Here is a 21,161-nt window from a genome sequence, read left to right on the forward strand (position 1 = left end):
TTCCTCTCCCCCTGAGGGGCTGGGGATTCAAACCAGGGTCCTTGCACATGCTAGGCGAGCGCTCTCCAACACAAGCTATTTCTTCAGCTCCCCCACTCTGGTTTCTTTTTCTTTTGGGCATTCCTTTGTGGACCCTATCTGTGCCCCTGTGGTCACTGTGCACTGTCTGCAGTGTGGAGAGGACCTGTAAACAGATATAATTATGAATCAATATCATTGTACTAGTCAGCATTCTCTCGAGAAAGAGAAATAGAACCATTAGTGTGTATGTGTGTGTGTATAATTTTATTTTAAGAACTTGGCTCATGCAATTGTGGGGGCTGGCAAGTCCAAAATCTGTAGAGCAGGCCAGCAGGCTGGAAACTCAGGCTGTATTTTTATGTTAGTCTTGAGACAGAAGTACTTCTCTAGGGGAGAAAAATAAATCTCAATTTTTCATCCTAAGGCCTTCAACTGATTGGATAAGGCCCACCCACATTAGGTAGGGTTACTGCTTTACAAAGTAGATGTTAATCTGTTAATCATATCTACAAAATACTTTTTGCAACAACATCTACCTGGTTCTTCCCCCCCACCCCAGGGCCTTGCCCATGCTAGGCAAGCATTCTACCACTGAGCTATGTCCCCAGCCCTTATGGCAACATCTAAATGAGTTTGACCAAAAACTGGGCACCATAGCTTAGCCACATAAAATTAACCTTTACAGGCTGGGGATATAGCTAAGTGGTAGAGTTCTTGCCCAGTATGTGCAAGGGCCTGGATTCCATTCCCAGCAGCAAAAAATATTTTAATTGTCACAGTGATGTTCTCAGACTGGGAAAAAGGGCCCTTGACCTGCCCCCACTTCCTGGGGAGGCAGTGCCAGCATTAAATCCCAAAGGGGTGGGAAAATGTGCCCAGTGCAAGGGAAGAAGGGTTGTCCAGGCCAAGGAGTCAGCCCATGCAGAGCCCTGCAGCAGGGAGTACCAGTGTGTGAGGTGCAGAGGGACAGTAGAGCCTGACTGAGGACAGCGTGGGGTAGTAGGCTGAGGCATGAGAACTTGGTCTTGCAGGCCACAGGGCTGAGGGTGGGCTTCTGAGCCACAGACCTTCCTTCTAGTGCTTGGCTTCACCACCATCTCACTGTGGGCCTGGGATCAGTCCATTCCCCATCCTGGGCCTCAGTTTTTTTTATCTTTTAAAAAGCATGGAGCACTGGGTGTGATGGTACACGCCTATAATTCCAGTGGCTCAGAAGGCTGAGACAGGAGAATTGCAAGTTCAAAGCCAGCCTCAGCAACTTAGCAAGACCCTAAGCAATTTAGCAAGACCCTGTCTCAAAGAAAATATAAAAAGGGCTTGGATGTGGCTCAGTGGTTAAGCACCCCTGGGTTCAATACCCAGTACCAAAAAAAAAAAAAAGACATGGGGCTGAGCTAGTCATAGTGGCACATCCTCTAATCCCAGCTACTCAGAAGGCTGGACACTTGTGCCCAGGAGTTTTGAGGCCGGCCTGGGCAACATGGCAAGACCTTGACTCAAAAAAAAAGAAAAAAGGAAGAAGAAGAAAGGGTTAGACACAGTGGTGAGCATCAGACGCTTTGTGTGGTTGGAAGTTGGTGGCCCAGCCACTCTGACTCCTGGAGTTGGGCATCAGCAAATCTGTCCACAGAGAAAAGCAGAAGCTGGGGCAGAGAGAGAATCCAATAAGGAAGAGACTCATGCACTTCCCCTGGCCCTGCTCTCCGCCCTCTACCCTGCCGCCCCAGCCCCCCTGGGCCTCTCACTGCTGAGTTGAGCCTTGTGCACTGGGCAGAAGTGAGGCTGTGGCAAGAAGCCCTGAGGTTTGCACAAGCCTCCCAGCTTTCTTTCAGCTTTCACTTCCTCTTCCTTTCTGGAGATGTGAGCAGAGTTTACCTTTAAGTCTACAGGGAGGACAGCAGAGGAAACAAAGAGGAAGGTTTCATTACCAGATGAAGTCCCAGGAGTGTTTTTGCATCTTCTACATGCCTGGAACTTCCCTTTCCTGGCCCAGCTACCTCTCCTGCCCTGGCTCACTCCGGGGTTCCCCGCTCTAATCCCAGGGGCTTGGGTTCCAAGGGGCAAAAGGCCCAGAGCACTGCACCCCTAGTAGCACAACTAATGACAGAAACCAGAAAGGGAAGCCAGGGCCACATCCCAGAAGGCTGGAGTGCAGACCAGGGTGAGAGCTCCTCCTGTGTTGTTCAGGTGGGTTCTGAACTGCCCCCACCCACCCCAGGGCTTCAGCACCCACCTCCCAGAGATCTGCCACCTCACCTGTTGGCTGAGCTCACTCGGGTCAGCTCCTGGAGGGTGAGAGCTTTGTTTTGCTCCCTACTGTATATATTACCCAACATCTGGTAAATGTTCAATAAATGTGTGTTAAGTCAGTGGTTCTATTTTGGAACTGAAGATTGCAACCTCTGGTGATTCAAGGCCCAGGTGAGGGGACCAAAGGAAAAACCTGTCCTCCCAGCCTAAGTACTACTCACTGCTGAGGTTGCCTCTGGAAACATGGACCCACCCGGCCCTCAGGAAATAGTCATCAAATTAATCAATCACTGTCCAGCCTCATAGAAGCCCCAGAGCATCCCTGTGTCTTCAGTCAGCTTTTGACAAGATTTCCCGGGTGGTGGGAATTAGTTAAAGAATATTCAGATGTTCACCAGGTCCTGTTGGATTTTCCTTCAAAATGGCTTTTGTCCCACCAACTCCAAATCCGACCAAGGCCTTAGGGGCCTGCCACCATCTGTGTCCTTGCACCTGCCTGACCCTTCCTGCTTTCAGAGGAGTATGAAAGGGTCTCCACGAGAGGGAAGGAGCACTAGAGCAATGTGGTATGAGAGGAGGCGCTGCCACATCTTGAGGAGAGGACCCCACATGACAGGCTGGTAGGCCAAGGGTGAACATACCCTCCAGGTTCCAATAGGCTCTTGTGCCCTTTTTTTACAGATGAGGAAACTGAGACCCTGAGGGGTCAAGTGGCTTGCCCAGGGTTACAGGATTTTTATCAGAATTTACAGGAACCATAGTGCAATGGAGAAAGAGGCAAAGCAATAGATGAAGCAACAGCGGCTGGGGCCTAGGTCACTATTTGGGGGTTGGAGAAGGTCTCCTGCTAGGACTTAGAGGATGAGACTTCATTCCCTCCCCAGGGGCTGAGGCTGAGCCCTGGGAAATAGGGCACTCTGGGCTCCCTGGGTCACAGCAGGCCCCTCCCCCTCCCTGCCTTTGTTTCTTTGCCTCCATGGCCTCTTTCTCTTTCTCTCCCTCCTCCTCACTCAGGCTCCTCCACTGCCCCCCTTTCCTGTCTCTTCATTTCTTCTCCCTCCCTCCCTCTCTTTCTCCTCCCTCCCTCTCCCTCCTATGGCTTCCCTTCCCCCACTCCCAGCACATCTCTACTCAGGCAGCTACTGTATTTCTCCATCTCTCTGCCTCTAACATTTACTTTCTCCACACCCTGGGGACCCAGGCTGAGCTGGGTGGGTTAATGGATGCCCCCATCTCACTAGCCCAGGCTGTGGGAGAGCCCAGGCCTTCCCAGCTTCGTTCTTTTGAACATGGTCAGGAGCTTTTGTTCTGAGTCCTCCTCAGTGGAGGAGGATGGAGAGAGGCCTTGCCCCCAGAAGGGAGGTGCCACAAGGGGGCCCTGGGCAGATGACACAAGGGCCTGGGGCTGAGTGGGACTGCAGTGGCTCACGGTAGCATGGCACCTGGCAGGCTCTTCTGCCCTGGGCAGCCCTGGACCAGGGTGCCAAGCAGAAGGCCTATGAGAAGGAACTAAAGGGGAGTGGGAAGAAGTGAACCAAAAGGCTGGCCCTGGGGAGGACAGTTTCTACTCATTTCTGTGTGTGAAATGCAGGTCAATTAGATTCCGTCTTATTTCTCTCAACCTCTGCCTCAACAGAGCCTATTCTGCATGCATGTGTGCACACAGACACACACACACACACACACACACGTGTGTGTGTGCACAGCCTGCATGGCAGGAGACAGGGCAGTGTGAACACATCTAGACTCATAAGACCCATGAAATAGGCACTCACAGGGTTATGTGTGTCCTGCTCAGGCATGTGTCTGTCTGGCGTAAAAGGACTGCTGGCTAGGAGGGCCATAGCTCGGCGGCTGGTAGACCTAGAGATCTGGGGAGGGGCTCTGGCTGCCCTCAGGGTGCCAGCCAAGGGGAGGCATGACGCTTCATGTTGCAGGTTTCCAGGTCTCACTTGTGTCCTCCTGCTGGCTCCTGGTGACCCAGGGCAGCTCCAGAGAGCAGAGGAGGCCAATCTCAGAGCCATGATGTGACCTCCCATATTGCATAATTGTGGGATCAGAGATGGAGACCTGAGCCCAGATGGGGCCTGCTAGAGGCCAGAGAGGCCTGGGTGCAGACCCAGCTCTGCCCCCACTGACAAGACAGTCCTAAGAATGTTATTTCCACACATACACCATGTCCTGGGCTGTGAAGTGGGGAGCACACGGCCTCCCCCGTGAGGTTGTTTTAGGGTTAAATGGCTCGCACGGGACCTGGCGAGTATTCATTAATGACAAGCTATAGCTCTTCTGCCCATGTTTGTGGTTCATTATTGGCATCTCTGAGCCCTTACCCCACCACCACTCAGACACAAAGCTCTCAAAGAATAAGGACTTTGGGCCAGTCCCCTTTTTACAGTCAAACCTAGACTCCGAACATTGATGCCACTTCTCCAGTCAAATGCACTTGTTTTCTATAGGAAAAGCAGGCTTGGTTTACATCCAGCATCCTGGTGTGACCATGAGGAGGCCCCTGGTGGAAAGGCCCCACTTCGAATGGTTAATTATGAGGTTCACAGTAGGACCTGTATGCCAGTTCTGCGGGCAGGTGCTGATTAACTCTTTTGCCCTTGCATTCACCTCTAGAGTAATGTTTGTTCATTTGATACTAGGGATTAAATCATATCACCGGGCTACAGCCCCAGACTTTTTTTTTTTTTTTTTTTTTTTTTTTTGCGGGGAAGGGGGCTTGCTAAGTTGCAAGGCTATCTTTGAACTTGGGATCCTCCTGCCTCAGCCTCCCAAGTTGCTGGAATTATAGGGGTAGGCATCTGCACCCAGCTACAATCATGTTGATTGGTTCGTTATGCTATTCCCCTGAGGTTATCAGATGGCAATGGTGGCCAATATTGGTGCTTTGGTGGAAAGAGAAGGGAACGGACATTTATACCTACATCCTCATCTCTTCTCCTCACTAACCCCTGAGTCAGGAACTCTTTCCCCCTTTATAGAAGTGAGGAAACAGCTGGGCATGGTAGTGCACACTAATCCAGTGTCTCAGGAGGCTGAGGCAGGAGGATTGCAAGTTCCAGGTCAAGCTGGGCAACTTAGTAAGACCCTGTCTCAGAAGAAAAAGAAAAAAGGGCTAGAGATGTAGCTCAGTAGTAGAGCACCCCTGGGTTCAATTCCCAGTACAAAGGAAGGAAGGAAGCAAGAAAGGAAGGGAGGGGGAAGGGACTTGCCCAAGTTAAGCCTAGGCTTCACTGTTTTTTAAATTTTAGTCTGAGACAGTGTCTCATTAAGTTGTTTAGGGTCTCTCCAAGTTATTGAGGCTGGCTTTGAACCTGTGATCCTCCTGCCTCAGCTTCCCAAGCCGTTGGGATTACAGGCACACACCACTGTACCCAGCTAGGCTTCCCTATTGATGATCAGTTCCTCCCCTGACTTTGGGGAAGTCTTAAAAAAAAAAAAAAAAAAAAAAAAAGTGCTGAGTGCATTGTTTGTTGAAGCCCCAGCAGACATGAGGGCTGCCCCTGGGTACTGCCTCAGACAGGTCACTGTTGCAGGAGGCATCAGCACCTGCAGCTTAGGAAACCTGGCACTGGCTGGTGGGTGCCAGGTATGGCAGTGGTGGGGACAGGAACCCTGCCTCATTCGTCTTGTTCTCTCCAAGCACAAGCCCTGGCCCACAGCAGGAATTTACCAAAAATTTGTTGCATAAATGAGTTCACAAGTTCTTAGTTCCTAGTGGTTGTCCTTGGAGTCACTGAAAATTTGCTAAATTTGAGGCCCGAGGTTGGGAGTATCTCTCAGCTGTGACTCTTTTCAGGAAAGGCTTCCTCCAAAGATCCAGGCAAACAAAAAAATAGTGATTCTTTACATTGGGTTAGGGCTTGTAATGAACTAAGTCCCTTCCCTAGGGTTATGACCTTCAGGCTCTCACACCTCTCTATGGGTAACTGTATTCACCCCTTACTGGTTTTTTTCTTTGGGGGGTTTTGGGCAGTACTGGGGATTGAACCCAGGAGCACTTTACCATTGAGTCACACCCCCAACCCTTTTTATTTTATTTGGGGATAGGGTCTTGCTAAATTGCCCAGGCTGGCCTGTAACTCATCTCTGCCTCAGTCTCTTGAGTCACAGGTGTGCACCATCCTGTCCAGCTTCACTCCAGGGAAACTGAGGTGTAGAAGTGACTTTGCATAGGCACATGTAAGCAATGGAGACGGAACTTGAGACCAAGCGGCCTGAAGATTCCTGGAAGAGTGATCCTTCTCTTGGAAAGTTAGGCTCCCCGGCCTGTTCCAGATGGACCCTGAGACCCCTACTCAGGGTTTTCTTCTGTCAGATCCCTTCCATGAGAACTGCACACTAAGCTTAATAGTTGAATCTTTAGTGACTGCTTCAAGGAGGCTAAATTCCTGTCTGGGGTATTTTTAGCCAGCCTCAGGAAGGGGAAGCTCCACTGGGTGCTGGGGGAAGGGCAGCACCAGGCCTGGGGCTGGTTTCCTGAGGAAGGGCTGTCCCTGGCAGGAGTACTGTTCCCCTTCCTCTGGTGGCCGTGCCAGGTGTGAGCCAGGGCAGGGAACAGGGACATGAGTATCCAAGGTCCAGGAGGAGATGCCACACATCCACAGGCATGCTGCTTGGTGCACCGTGGTCCTGGGGAAGCCTAGAGTGGGCAGAGGGCTGGGAGGGCCCCAGGTGCACCTTAAGGGACACATAGGAGGCTGCTGCAGTGGGGTTGGAGAAATGGCACCCCATGTGGGGAACTAGTGTGCAAAGGCTGGGCTGCTGGAGAGCAGGTGCATACTGAAGCAGCTGGAGCCTGCGGAAGGGAGGAAGCCTCTGAACTGGGTTTGCACCTGCACAGGTGGGCACTTTGGCATTGTTTACAAGGACCTGTTAGATCAGAGACCATGAACGTGACCCTGGGAACAAGTTTTAACATTCAAGTCAGACAGTGGCCTCAAGCATGCTCACCATCAGGGAGCCCTTCTTTCAAATCAGATCTGACATGCAACTCCAATGTATAAATCAGACAAAAGCTCTGTTTTCATCAGTATAAATTTAGATATTTAAATGTATCACATTTGGCTAATCAAGAAAAACAGTGACCTGTGTGGTAGACAGCACCGGGGTATCTGTCGATCGTTGAGACCAGCCTCCGTACCTCATTTATTTTTGTATGCTGTCTTGTTTTTGCCCTATGTGTACTAAAAAAATTCTCATTCATACAGCCAAGCCATCACAAATGGTGACAGTTGTTTAACACCTCATAGTACAGTCTCAAGGTCTGTGCAAAATTAATTATCTTGGCAGCACGGCTGGTGGGGCTGTTGAGTGTGTTGGGATATGGTACATATTCCTTTTGAGTAGGTGGGTTTTAAAATAGCAGAATCATTGTTTTTAAAGTAGCAGAATTATTATTATTATTATTATTATTATTATTATTATCATTTTCAAATCAAATGTCTGAAAAAAAATTTTTTTTCAGTGCTGGGGATTGAACCCAAGATCATTTTACCATCTTGTCCTTTCTATTTATTTATTTTTATTTTAAGATAGGGAGTCCTGCTAAGTTGCCTGGGCTAACCTTGAATTTGTGATCCTTCTGCCTTAGCCTCCAGAGTGGCTGGGATTATAGGCATGCACCACCATACCCGGCTTCTGAGAACTTATTGAAGGACCTGTAGGACAATTTGAGAACCACTAAGGAAATCCATCCTCCCTGTTTTACAGATGGGAAGACGGAGGCCATTAAGGGGGCTGACGGTACCCAGGAGCCCACAGGGAGATGGAGGAGATGGTTGGATACAGAGGGTATCATCATTCCCCATAATTACAAGTGTACCCTGTTCCCAAGATAGGAGTAGAAAGACATCAGGGCCAGACACACCCAAAATTAGCCAAGCCTTTGTCCACTCTGAGTCTCTCTGTGAAGCACTGAACCAGTCATACTAATACACCCTTCTCCTCCCACAGCGATGCCCTCCTAGCCAGCTGCCGCGGGATGGAGGGCTTCATGGACTCAGGGACACAGACGGATGCCGTGGTGGTGCTGTCCTTGGCTCAGGCTGCTGTGCTGGGCCTGGTCTCAGAAAATGAGCTCTTTGGAGCCACCATAAGCGCCGAGGCCTTCTATCCGGACCTAGGACCAGAGCTATCTGGGGCGGCTATGAGTGAGCCTGGGCCACCAGGCCCTGATGTCTACCAGCTGGCCTGCAATGGCCGGGCCCTGGAAGAGCCCGCTGAGGAAGAGGTGCTGGAGGTGGAGGCAGCCTTCGAGAAGCACACCCGACGGAAGACACGGCCCCCTGTGCGGCTGGTGCCCAAGGTCAAGTTTGAGAAGGTGGAGGAGGAAGAGGAGCAGGAGGTCTATGAGGTTTCCGTGCCTGGTGATGACAAGGATGCAGGCCCAACAGAGGTCCCTGCTGAGGTGGCCAGTGGTGGCTGTGAAGCCCTGGTGCAGAGCAGTGCTGTCAAGATGATTGACCTCAGCGCCTTCAGCCGCAAGCCCCGGACGCTCCGGCATCTGCCCCGAACTCCAAGGCCAGAGCTGGATGTGACCCCATACAACCCTCACTTCCCCGACCCCGCCCGAGATGGCTTCCCTGAGCCCAGCATGGCACTGCCTGGGCCAGAGGCCTTGCCTGCAGAGTGTGGTTTTGAGCCGCCCCATCTGGCCCCCTTGAGTGACCCCGAAGCCCCCACCATGGCATCCCCAGAGCCTGTAAAGCCAGAACAGAGCTTCGTGTGGCAGGAGGCAGGCGAGTTTGAAGCTGACGCAGCAGGCTCAACAGTGGAGCGCCACAAGAAGGCCCAGCTGGATCGGCTGGACATCAACGTGCAGATCGACGACTCCTACCTGGTGGAGGCGGGCGACCGCCAGAAGCGCTGGCAGTGCCGCATGTGCGAGAAGTCGTACACGTCCAAGTACAACCTGGTGACGCACATCCTGGGCCACAACGGCATCAAGCCACACTCGTGCCCGCACTGCAGCAAGCTCTTCAAGCAGCCCAGCCACCTGCAGACGCACCTGCTGACGCACCAGGGCACGCGGCCACACAAGTGCCAGGTGTGCCACAAGGCCTTCACGCAGACCAGCCACCTCAAGCGCCACATGCTGCTGCACTCTGAGGTCAAGCCCTACAGCTGCCACTTCTGCGGCCGTGGCTTTGCCTACCCCAGCGAGCTCAAGGCCCACGAAGTGAAACACGAGAGTGGCCGCTGCCACGTCTGCGTCGAATGCGGCCTGGACTTCTCCACCCTGACCCAGCTCAAGCGCCACCTGGCCTCTCACCAGGGCCCCACCCTCTACCAGTGCCTCGAGTGCGACAAGTCCTTCCACTACCGCAGCCAGCTGCAGAATCACATGCTCAAGCACCAGAACGTGCGGCCCTTCGTGTGCACCGAGTGCGGCATGGAGTTCAGCCAGATCCACCACCTCAAGCAGCACTCGCTAACCCACAAGGTGAGGCCACCTGTCCCGCCCATCTGCTGGACATTTTTATTTACTTATTTATGTATTTGGCTCTAGAAATTGAACCCAGGGGCACTTTCCCACTGAGCTACATCCCTAGTCCTTTTTTATTTTTTATTTTGAGACAGGGTCTCACTAAGTTACCTCAGTTAGTTTCAAACTTGCAATCCTCTTGCCTCAGCCTCCCAGGTCATTGAGATTACAGGCATGCACTACCTTGCCTGACACCCCTGTCACTTTATCATTCAGGATTCTCAGTGTCTTGGTTGAGACAATTTAGGTGCAACTCAGGTGAACATTTCTTATTTTGTTATCTATAAATTTGTCTTGATAGGGTTGGGGATGTAGCTCAGTCGTAGAGCACTTGCCTAACATGCATGAGGCCCTAGGCCACACACACACACACATACACACACACACAAAGAGAGAGAAAGAAATAAAAAAAGAAGAAATTTATCTTGATGAGTATTAAAAAGGAAATACAATTGAAATTGGTTTTCAGTTTGGTTTTATTTTTTTTTTTCAGTACTAGGGATTGAACCCAGGGCCACGAACATGCTAGGCAAGTGCTCTACCACTGAGCTATCCCCAGTCCTGAAATTATTTTTTTAAATAGTAAAATTTAGCCAGCAGTGGTGGCACATACCTGTAAACCCAGCAACTTGGGAGGCTGAGGAGGATCATAAGTTCAAAGCCAGCATGTCCATTGTAGCAAAACCCTGTCTCAAATTTTAAAAAATAAAAAGTGCTGAAGGTGTAGCTCAGTGGTAGAGGACCTATGTTTAATCCCCAATGTCATGGGGGGGAAAAAGCAGAACTTATTTTTTTTTAAAGGGGGGGGGGTTGAAGGAAATGTTTAGGGAAGCCCTGCAGGACCCAAGGAATACAGTTTGGGAATCACAGAAGTAGCCTAACCTTCCTGATTTCTGGATGGGGAAACTGAGGCCTGATAGAGGCTAGGATGTCACTGGGAGATGGACAATGGCCAGAGCACAGAGAGCATCCTTTGCTGCTTGTCATTACAAAAGTATGTCAAAACCTATGACTTACCTTTAGGAATAGGCCAGATAGATTTGATTTTAAAAGGAGAATGGATGGAAGGAAAATATTTATTATGGGAAAGTCCAGGTGGTTCTAGAATATGGCTAAACTAGGCAAAGTGGTTTGTGAAGGTGGAAGACTGAGCGGACCTGTTCTAACTACCAGGTCCCTAGACCCAACCTTGACCTGCCCTCCTCTCCCTTCCTCAGGCCTCCAGCACCCCTGCATTTCTACCACATCATTTTCACCAAGAGGCCTCATGTCCAGGCAAATGGAATGAAACCTCTCTCTCAGGTCCCACAGCCCTGCTCCAATACTTGGCTGACCTGTGGTTTCCACCAAAACCCAGCAACTTATCCCTCTGAAGCTGAATGTATATGGAGCTCTTCTCTCTATATAGCAACCTGTAGTGATAATCCAGGTCAAACTTGGGACCTTACCTCTCAGTGGACAGTGAGTGAAGGAAAAAGCAGCTTCCCAGGCTAAGAATACAGCCTTCTCCAACCCCAGGAAATTTCTCTCCTAGCCCAGGCTGGGATCTGTTGCTGGGGCTCCTCCAGCTAATTGATAGTGGCTGCCTGAAGTGTAATGTTAAAGATTCTGGAACAATCTGGACTTGGCAATAACATCATGATTGATTGTTAATATTTGTAAGGAAGAGAGTGGAAGGTGATGATATGTGTGCTATGTTTGCCCTCTTTTTCATCCAATAGAGGGCTTCAGAATCCCCACAAGTCCACAAAGTGTTAAAAAGATAAATAATAACTATGAAGAAAAGCTGAAATAAAAACTGAAAAACTGATAAAATTGAGAACATCCCTATCAGCCTGAATTTGTTCAACATGCATATAATGTGCTTACAAACTCCTGAGTGGCAGGGCCCCCTGGTGGTCATACACACCTGCAATTTCTTAAGAGCGATAGTCTGGCTGCTAAGAAAAAAAGACACAGATGCAAGGGTCATTAATTTTTTTCCTCCCTGGTACTAGGGATTAAACCTAGGGGTACTCTACCACTGAGCTACACCCCCAGCCCTTTTTTATTTTTTATTTTGAGACAAGGTCTCACTATGTTGCCCCAAATGGCCTCGAACTTATGATCCTCTTGCCTCAGCTTCCTGAGTAGCTGGGTTTACAGATGTGCACACCCAGACCATTAAATTATAAAACATGCCCTGGACCAATCCTTAGCACCAAAAAAAGGAAAATTACAGTATAAAACTTCGTAACAGATAAGTAGTTGAAACGGCAGCTATGACATTGTTTCCCCTAAGTTACCTACTCAGCAAAGACAGAACAGCTTCCAACATTCAACCTAACATCCTCTGAAGACCACAGATCACAGCCCAGCACCCTCCCTGTTCTGAGAGTCACACTCTGGGGAAGCATGACTGACAGTCCAAACTAAACAGTTTTTCCCTGGAGTCTGTGACTCCTAGAGCTGAGTGGCTCAAAACCCATCAGTGATAAAAATCACCTGGGGACCTACCAAAAATAAAATTTTCTCTGAGCATGGTGTCCACACCTGTAATCCCAGCAACTCAGGAGGCTGAGACAGGAGGATCATAAGTCCGAAGCCAGTCTCAGCAATTTAGCAAGGCCCTGAGCAACTTAGTGAGATCCTGTTCCAAAATTTAAAAAATTAAAAAGGGCATGGGATGTTGCTCAGTGATTAAGCACCCCTGGGTTCAATCCCTAGTACCAAAAAAAAAAAAAAAAGAAAGAAAGAATAAAAATTCGTGGACCACCCCATTGCCCATTGGATTGGTCTCTCCAGGTAGGGAAGGGTGACCAAGAAGCTGTAAATTGGACAAGAACTGCAGGTGGCTCTCATCACCAGCAAAATCTAGAAAAAACACTCTCTCAAGGAGTCAGTGGATGACCTCTGAGGTTTTTAGAATTCAACATTCTATGCAAACCTGAGTGGTTGTCATTTTTCCAGGAAGCACATAGCTTTAATCGTTTTCTCAAAGGAGTCTGTGAACCAAAAAGACCACCCAGAGACAGCACTGGGCAGAACAAACATATACACATCCTTGATCTGATGAAATAGTCCATGGCCACCAGGCAAAGGCCACTGATGTCTGTGCTGTTCTGGCTCCAGGTGCCTAGGAAAGGTCACTGAGTGAATGAGTGAGTTTGCATTTGCCTCCAGGCACTGGTACAAATGGAGGTATGTGCCACCCTTGTGGGCAGGAGGCTGCAGGAGTGTGGCTAGGAGCAGGGCGCAGCCTATTTCTGCCTTTTACTAAAAGGCTTCCTGGGAAAAGTGGCCCTGCCCTTCTGCTGGTCATTCTAGTGGTTCCAAGCAAAAGATACCTGTTTACAACACCTCCAGAAAGAGACATTTCCCAGAACCCATGTCTATGTAATGCCATGGCCCTGAAACCTACCCCTGTACCAGGGTCACTTCTGGAGGGTACCTGACCTTCATCCCCACCCCCTCACAGGGCGTGAAGGAGTTCAAGTGTGAGGTATGTGGCCGGGAGTTCACTCTGCAGGCGAACATGAAGCGGCACATGCTGATCCACACCAGCGTCCGGCCCTACCAGTGCCACATCTGCTTCAAGACCTTTGTGCAGAAGCAGACCCTCAAGACCCACATGATTGTACACTCACCGGTGAAGCCATTCAAGTGCAAGGTACTGGGACCTTCCATGGGTAGCCTGGGGTCCACTGCTTGCAGCAGCTGTGGCCCACCTAGAGCCACCAGTGGAGGCAAGGGGAACCCTAGCTGGTTAAAACCTTGCCTGGGCTCTGGAGGCTGGGGTGGGCAGACGAGGGTCAGATGCTGCTCAAGTTGTGTTTCTGGAGAGCTGGGGAGAAGAGGAAGGCATGGTGCAGACACAGAAAGGGCCCTGTTCTGGGACTCTGTGCAGTGCAGATCGGACCCTGTTTCTGACAACTCCCAGCTTAAGAGAGAGCGGGCAGACCCACAGGAGCAGGGACCAGCAGGAGTGACTTTTCTCTCCCTCTTGGGCCTCTGTGGTCACATAGGAAAGGACAAATAGAGTACTGTCTGTAGTGAATGGGATTCTGGCTCAGCTGTGGAGGTGGAGTGGGCTGGGGTCCCGGCAGGCTGACAGCACTGGCTTGGTATTTTCCAGGTGTGTGGGAAGTCCTTCAACCGCATGTACAACTTACTGGGCCACATGCACCTGCACGCTGGCAGCAAGCCCTTCAAGTGCCCCTACTGCTCCAGCAAGTTTAACCTCAAGGGCAACCTGAGCCGGCACATGAAGGTCAAGCATGGCGTCATGGACATCGGCCTGGACAGCCAAGGTGGGTGGGCTGTGCGCAATGGACAGAGCAGGAATGACACCAGCATGGCGCACTCGGGAGCCTCTTGTCCAGTTAGGGGAGCAGGGAGGCTGACCAAGGCCGAGACCTCAGTGGGGTGGGCTCAGGTCTGGAGGGGGGGGGACCCTGGAGGGCCATCATGGCGATAATGATGGGATATTTATGTCTTCTTCCAAGGACTTAAATGGGCTCACAAAACAAAAATAATAAAAATAATCACTTACATTTATTGAGTGCTGTGTAACGCGTGATCCTCGCAGTGAGGCTGACTCTGTTATTATCCCCGTTATAAAGATGCAGAAATGGAAGGACAGAGAAGTTAGGGAACTCAGGCAAGATCACAACACAATAGGGGTGGGAGATGCTTTATCTCATTACCATGAGATAACACTGAAAATAAGTGGATGGGCCACATGCAATATCGGTGCACGCCTGTGATCCCAGCAACTTAAGAGGCGGAGGCAGGAGAATCGCAAGTTCAAGATCAGCCTAGGCAACTTAGTGAGTCTCTGTCTCAAACTAAAAAGAAGTGGGGATATAGCTTAGTGGTGAAGTGCCCTGGGTTCAATCCCCAGAACCGAAAATAATAATGATAATGATATAAGTGGATGTGAAAGGAAGTAACAAAAGGAAGAAAACAGCAACTTGAAAGATAAGGGACCCGGGCATGGTGGCACACATCTGTAATCTCAGTGATTCCAGAGGCTGAGGCAGGAGAATCACAATTTCCAGACCAGCCTCAAGAGACTTTTGAGACCCTCAGCAAGTTAGCAAGACCCTGTCTCAAAATTTTAAAAAAGGCTGGGAATGTGCCTTAGTGGTTAAGCGCCCCTAGGTTCAATCCCTGGTACCAATAAATAAATAAATAGGAAGAGTGCAGTGAGGTCACAACTTTAAGCGCACCATGGCAGATCTTACAGAAATCCAGAGAATGCTGAGCTTCACACTATTGGTCACACTCCTCACAGTGCCCGCCAAAGAGAATGTAACCTACAAACTCAGAAGACAGATGATCCTGCCATTAAAATCTGGGAGAAATTTCCAGAGGGAGCCTACACTTAAGCAGTTGGCAGAAGTTTCAGAGCCTATTATGAAACATCCTCAAGGGTGAACAATAGCCTCTCCCTTTAGCACTGGTCAGTAGTAAAAACACTTCTGTGAGGCCATCACAGAATGTGCTAACCATTAGTCTGTCTGGGCTCACTGTGGATAGGGTGGCTTCAAAAATTCAGGAATGAAGCCAAAGATACCTCATGAAGGCTTTTCCTACAGCTTGGAGCTTTCTCTGGGGCTCCTCCTGAAACAAACAAGCCAGAATGTGCCTGGGCAGCAGCCAGGTGAGTGACTTACCCTAAGGGGTTAGTCACCTAGAAATGGCTGCAGTCCCTCACTTTTTTGCAGTCCCTCAGTTTTTGATTCACTGACCAGTCAATGACCTAGGATTTCCGGCAGAAACAGGTGACTCTCTTGCTTTGTTTTGTTTTGTTAAGTCTGCTTCCAGTAGGTGATAATTAAACCCTGTTGGCTGGTTTTGTTTTGTGGTGCTGGGGCTGCAACCCACAGCTTCCCCCGTACTAGGCAAGAGCTCTCTTACAGAGTTACATCCCCAGCCTATTGCTGCATATGGATGTGCTCTGTAGCCCCTTGATACTCAAAATAAGCACCAACAATGTTAGCATCACTCAAGATCTCAGTAGAAATGGAGACTCTTGGCCCTACCCCAGACCCACAGTCAGAATCTGCCTTTCAAAAAGGCCTCTACGTGATTTGTTGCACAGTGAAGTTAGTACTGAAGTCAAGGAATGCTTCATCCCCCAGAGCATGTTGAATCAAATTGCTGGGCCTTACCCCAAAATTTTGTTATTCCAGAGGTCTGGGATGGTATCAGATAATGCATTTTCAACAAGTTTCCAGGTCTTACTGAAGCTGCTGGTTAAGATCCTCACTTTGAGAACCTTTGATCTAGACCCTACAGAACTGATTCTCAAATGGGCTGTGCACTGAGGAGTTTTAAAAATGCAAATATCTGAATCTGGACTGTAGAGATTCTGGAATGTGGCTTGTGATCAGAGTATTTTGCTTTTGTTCACTGGGGAATGAACCCCGGGGTGCTCTACCACTAAGCCATATCCCCGGCCCTTTTTATTTTTTATTTTGAGACTAAGTCTCACTAAGTTGCTTAAGGTCTTGTTAAATTGCTGAGGCTGGCCTCAAGTTTGCAATCCTCCTGCTTCGGCCTCTAAATTTTCTGGGATTATAGGCGTATGCCACTGCACTCAGCATGATCAGAATATTTTCAAACATTTTGGATGGCTCCTTATGCAGTAGAGTTTGACAACTGCTACTCTAGTGGAACTGCAAGGAGGGTCCAGAGCTGACTTTGCCCTTGCAGAAATAACAGGCCAGCCAGGTGGGGTGGTATACCCCTGTAATCCCACTCAGGATCCTGAGGCAAAAGGATCACAAGTTTGAGGCCAGTCTGAGCAATTTAGCAAGCACTAAGCAATTTAGCGAGGCCCTGTCTCAAAATGAAAACTAAAACGGGCTGGGGATGTGGCTCAGGGTCGTGCACACCTGGGTTCAACCCCCAAAAACTGGGAAGAAAAAAATGAAAGAATATACTGGGGAATGAAAAGACCGTCCCTGCCCACAGCATGCCAGGGGTGGTTAAGGAGCAAGCCCCTTCCTGTGCGGTCAGTAACCAGGGATGCTCAGGATCGCCCCCTTCCTGACTACCACCTGACAGACTGGAGCAGTGATGGGCACTGGTATGGCCGGGCTCTGGCCACCCAGCTCTCACATACAGCCTGGGTCTGAGAACCCAGGCTTGATACTGGCACAGGAGAAGGCAGCATGTGCTCTAGGTGGAATCACCCTTCGACTATGTGGCTATTATTTGGGAGGCTGAATAATGTCCTTGTTAAAAATGCTAGACTATATGCCAGGGGTTGGTGGTGCATGACAGGGAACCCCAGCAGCTCAGGAGCCTGAGGCAGGAGGACTGCAAGTTTGTGGCCAGCCTCAGCAACTTAGCAAGGCCCTAAATAAAACAATAAAAAGGAGCTCAGTGGTAAAGTGTCTCTGGATTGGATCCACAGTAACCCCACCTCCCACAAAAAGAAAAGAAAAAGCTAAACTATTCCCTGGGCCCAACTGGACAGGAACACGACTCCATAAAGTGGGGATGTTGTATATTTTCCCAGGATGCTTTATTTAACTTGCCTTTATAAGCTGTATAATATATGAGGATGTGGTGCTGGGGTTGGAGGAGGAAACAGCCTAGAACCTGATAGAGTTGTGATAGTTAGCATTATTTTATAAGGTCAGGAAGACTCGAAGTGTGTCTGATGCTCTGGGAACAAATAACAGATGCCCATTCAGATCGACTTAAACAAGAAGGGGGGAAATCAAGAAACCATGTCTAGGCCATCTTCATAGATGTGAGATTCTTAACAGTGACATTGGGGTAGACTCTCATTGTCTGTCCACAGTATCACCTATGATTTTTCCTTATGGTTACAAGATGGTTGCCAGTGACCACCAGAGAACTGTGCTTCCTTGCTTGCATCCAGTGGCAGAATAAACACCTCCTCCCCTTAGCTCTTCGAAACCAATGTGAATGTTCTAAGGACTTGCTAGCAGCTATTTCCTCATGAACCACTGACCAGAATTAGCTCATGTGCCAATTCCTGAGCCATTCATTGGCAGGGGGTGGGATTACTCTTAGACTTGTGGTTCTTTTTTTGGCGGGGGTGGGGGGCACTCAGACACTGAGCCACATCCCCAGCCCTATTTTGTATCTTATTTAGAGACAGGGTCTCACTAAGTTGCTTAGCACCTCACTGTTGCTGAGGCTGGCTTTGAACTCACCGTCCTCCTGCCTCAGCCGCCCAAGCCACTGGGATTACAGGCATGTGCCACTGCGCCTGGCAGACTAGTGGTTCTTGATTGGGGGTGAATTTGCCTCCCATGTAATATTTGGCCATTTGAAGAAATGTGGGTTGTCACACTGGCATCTAGAGGGTAGAGGCCTGGGATGCTGCTAAACATACTGCAATGCCCCGGACAGCTCCATACCACAAAGAATTATGACCCACAATGTTAATGGTGCCAAGGTGAAAAGTCCTGCCTTGGACTTATCAGGGCTACCCACCCTCCAAGCTGGGGCTGACACCCCCAAAACAAATCACGTCTCCCCAGTGGACAGGGGCAGAACACACTTAGGGGTTAAGCCACAGTCCTTCCAGCCAGCTTCTGGGGCCACCTGATCACACCTTGGGCCATCCTCTTGGAGTAATTCTGTCTGGCGTTGTTACAACAGTAAGAGCTTTGTAATAAGATTCCAATTTGATAAAATTACAAGAGGCCGCTCAGAATGTCTGCCTCCTACACAGCCTTGTTAACCTACCTTGGGTGTGTCTTTGTCCTTGGAGAGTCAGGCCCAAGGATACCACTGGGTACAACTGGTTTAAAGCACTAATGCTGGCAAGAGGTCAGAAGAGAAACTGCTCTCTCCAGTGATTTGAGGCAGAAAAGCACAGCAGTTCAAAACAACAGTACCTGCTGGGTGACCTTGGCAAGTTGATTAACCTCTCTGAACCTCAGCCTTTGGATCTGCTAGCTGAAGTTGCTGTGAGCAGTGAATGAGTGTGCGAAGCGCCTCATGTGCAGTAGGTGCTAAATGAATGGCATTGCAGAAACATGATAAAGTGTAGCAGGTTTTCATGCAGCAAAGTGACCACAGAGAAACACTGCTGAGAATGATTGAGGAGGGCTCAAAGATTTAGTTAGAAAGGACAATGGAAGCACGACCCAAGAAGTTCAAGGCCAGGCCGCAGGCCTGGGTCTCTTGCCTGCGCCACCTCACTGTTAGTACCCACCCCTGTATTCACAGCATTAGGGACCAAGGAACCTGGGGCTCCCCAGAGTGGGAGGAACAAGAGGCAGCTGGGGACCTCTGGAAGCAGTGACTAGAAAGTCCGGTTTTTGGAAGTGTCACCAGCTTCCTACATGGGAGTGAGCAGCTCCTCCCACAAAGCAGCATCCAGGCCTAACTGCACCCCTCTCTTGCAGACCCCATGATGGAGCTGGCAGGCACCGACCCCTCCGAGCTTGACAGCCAGCAGGAGATGGAGGACTTCGAGGAGAATGCCTACACTTACACGGGTGTGGACAGCAGTGCCGAGGCCAGTGCCCTCACCGAGCAGGCCATGAAGGAGATGGCCTACTACAACGTGCTATAGCGCAAGCTGGGCCAGCCCAGCACAGGGCGAGGAGGCTACAGGGAGTGGGGGTGAGACCCATGTGCTGCAGGCCGCACCTCCTGCAGCCAGAAACAAGCTACTGCCCCACTGTCCCCAGCCCTCCCTCCCCCAGTCATTTGCACCACTAGGGACCTTTATAGACCAAATGGAGACTGTACTACTGGCCTTGCTGGGAGCCAGGTGCGGGCCTAGGCATCCCTGCAAGGGAAGAGTAACCAGGAGGCCCTGTCTGCGTCTCCTTGGCCTGCTGCTGTGGGCAGGAGGGAGAAAGGGCCATTTGATAACAGGGCATAAGGGCACAGGCTGGCAAGGTGACTCCAGGCCACCTCAGGCCCAGCAGAGCTCTTCACGGGTCCTGACACCGCAGGAAGAGATCGCTTGAGCCAGGCCTCGTTTCTTTCCTGGACCAACTCCCACCTCTAGGGATGCCTGAGTTCTCCTGCTGGTTAGCACTGTCCACCCCACCTACCCAGGCCAGAAGTCCCTTTCCCCATCTTGTCACCAGACAGCCAGGCAGGGCACTCTGCCTTCTACCTCCTGGGCGTGCATGTGGCCCTAGTCTGCAGGAAAGCTGGAGGAGCCCAGCCCCCAGCTAGTGCCCTCCCAGAAGACTCCTGTCCTACAGCCCTGTTTGGAAGTGATTGCCCATAAAGTGGATTGTGACAAATATCCATTCTGTCCTGGGGTAGGGCACCACATCAGGGTCCCCCACCAAACAAAATGCAGACACGCCTGTGTTAGGCACACCCTAACAAAGACTCAGAGGCCCCTTGAGCCAGAGGGAGGGCAGGGTGAAGATTTACTGGGGACCAAGAGGGGCTGTCCTCAGGGGAGGCCAAGGACCACCTGTGGGAGAAGGAGACTAAAACAGTTTCTTATGAACAGGTGTGCATTTTGAGGATGGGGTTAGCCAAGAGTCAGCAGGCTCCCAGGAAAGAGCAACATATTTAAAAAGGAAAATGAAGACTAGAGGAGTTTTGGGGGTTTTTGGTTTTTGGTTTTTTTAGTAAATGGGAGTTTTTTGAAGGTAATTTATTATTATTTTATCTTTCCAACTGTGTCACCTGTTCTCTTTTTTGGTGGAGATGCATTCTTTTTCCAAATGTAAGCTTTGCGTGCTGTGTGTGCTTCATGCCTCCCCAACCTACAGCAGCCCAGCTGGGCTGGACCTGGGCTCAGTGTGGACTGATGCTCTGGCCCCGGAGGTGCAGCTGCTGGCAGGGAGCCTCAGAAGGCTGGGGGAGAAAGGGAAAGCAGAGGCTGGGCAGCCCTCCAACCTACCTGGCCCCTCCAGCAGGTGACTCTTTTAGATCATGCACAGTGGCCAGGACTGCTGACTCTGCTCAGCCAGCAGCCCCCGCCCTAGCCCACCCACTCTCATCCCGTCCCCTCGCCAGCTCCTGTCCCTGGAACAGAAGCCCACAGGCTCAGGGCAGTGGAATAGCACATTCAGGAACTCTAGGGCATCCAGACTCCCACCCACTCACCTCCTGAGGCCTCAGTGGAGAGGGACAGCTGGGTTGGGGGGACCAGTTGAAACACAGCTACCCACAAGGCTGTATCCCTAAGTGAAGGACCAAGACAGGCCTCAGGGTGACTGCGATCAGGACAGGGTAGGGAGTGGACACACGGTGGCCCCAGTGTGGCTCCCCAGGCCCCAAGGCCCCCAGCCTCCCAGGTGCCCGCCATGATGACCCTCAGGTGGCAGTGACTCAGGTGTCACTGTACAAGACATTTTCTCCTGCTGAGCAGAAGGTATCACCCCTGCAAACTACCTCTTCCCACAACGTCTTTCTCCCCTGGTACCAAAAAGAACCCTGTACC

The 21,161-nt window shown here is 50.4% G+C and overlaps 1 protein-coding gene across 5 annotated transcripts in view; it reads left to right on the forward strand.

Moving 5' to 3' along the window:
- ZNF710 (zinc finger protein 710) overlaps window positions 1–20,846 on the forward strand; it is a 68,771-nt gene extending 47,925 nt beyond the window's left edge. For 3 of the 5 annotated variants that reach the window (XM_079125483.1, XM_079125481.1, XM_079125482.1), the window contains 2 exons: window positions 8,236–9,724; window positions 13,224–14,022. In XM_079125483.1, coding sequence (XP_078981609.1) covers window positions 8,264–9,724; window positions 13,224–13,784 — 2,022 coding nt within the window. In that variant the 5' untranslated portion in view covers window positions 8,236–8,263 and the 3' untranslated portion in view covers window positions 13,785–14,022. Of the gene's footprint in view, window positions 1–658; window positions 2,314–8,235; window positions 9,725–13,223; window positions 14,056–19,146 lie in introns of those variants that run through there. The other 2 variants (XM_079125485.1, XM_079125484.1) reach the window with 2 other exon arrangements.
- Window positions 20,847–21,161: the final 315 nt, after the last annotated feature.

The sequence above is a fragment of the Sciurus vulgaris genome, assembly GCF_902686455.1.
Source record: "Sciurus vulgaris genome assembly, chromosome: 2".
NCBI lineage: Eukaryota > Metazoa > Chordata > Mammalia > Rodentia > Sciuridae > Sciurus > Sciurus vulgaris.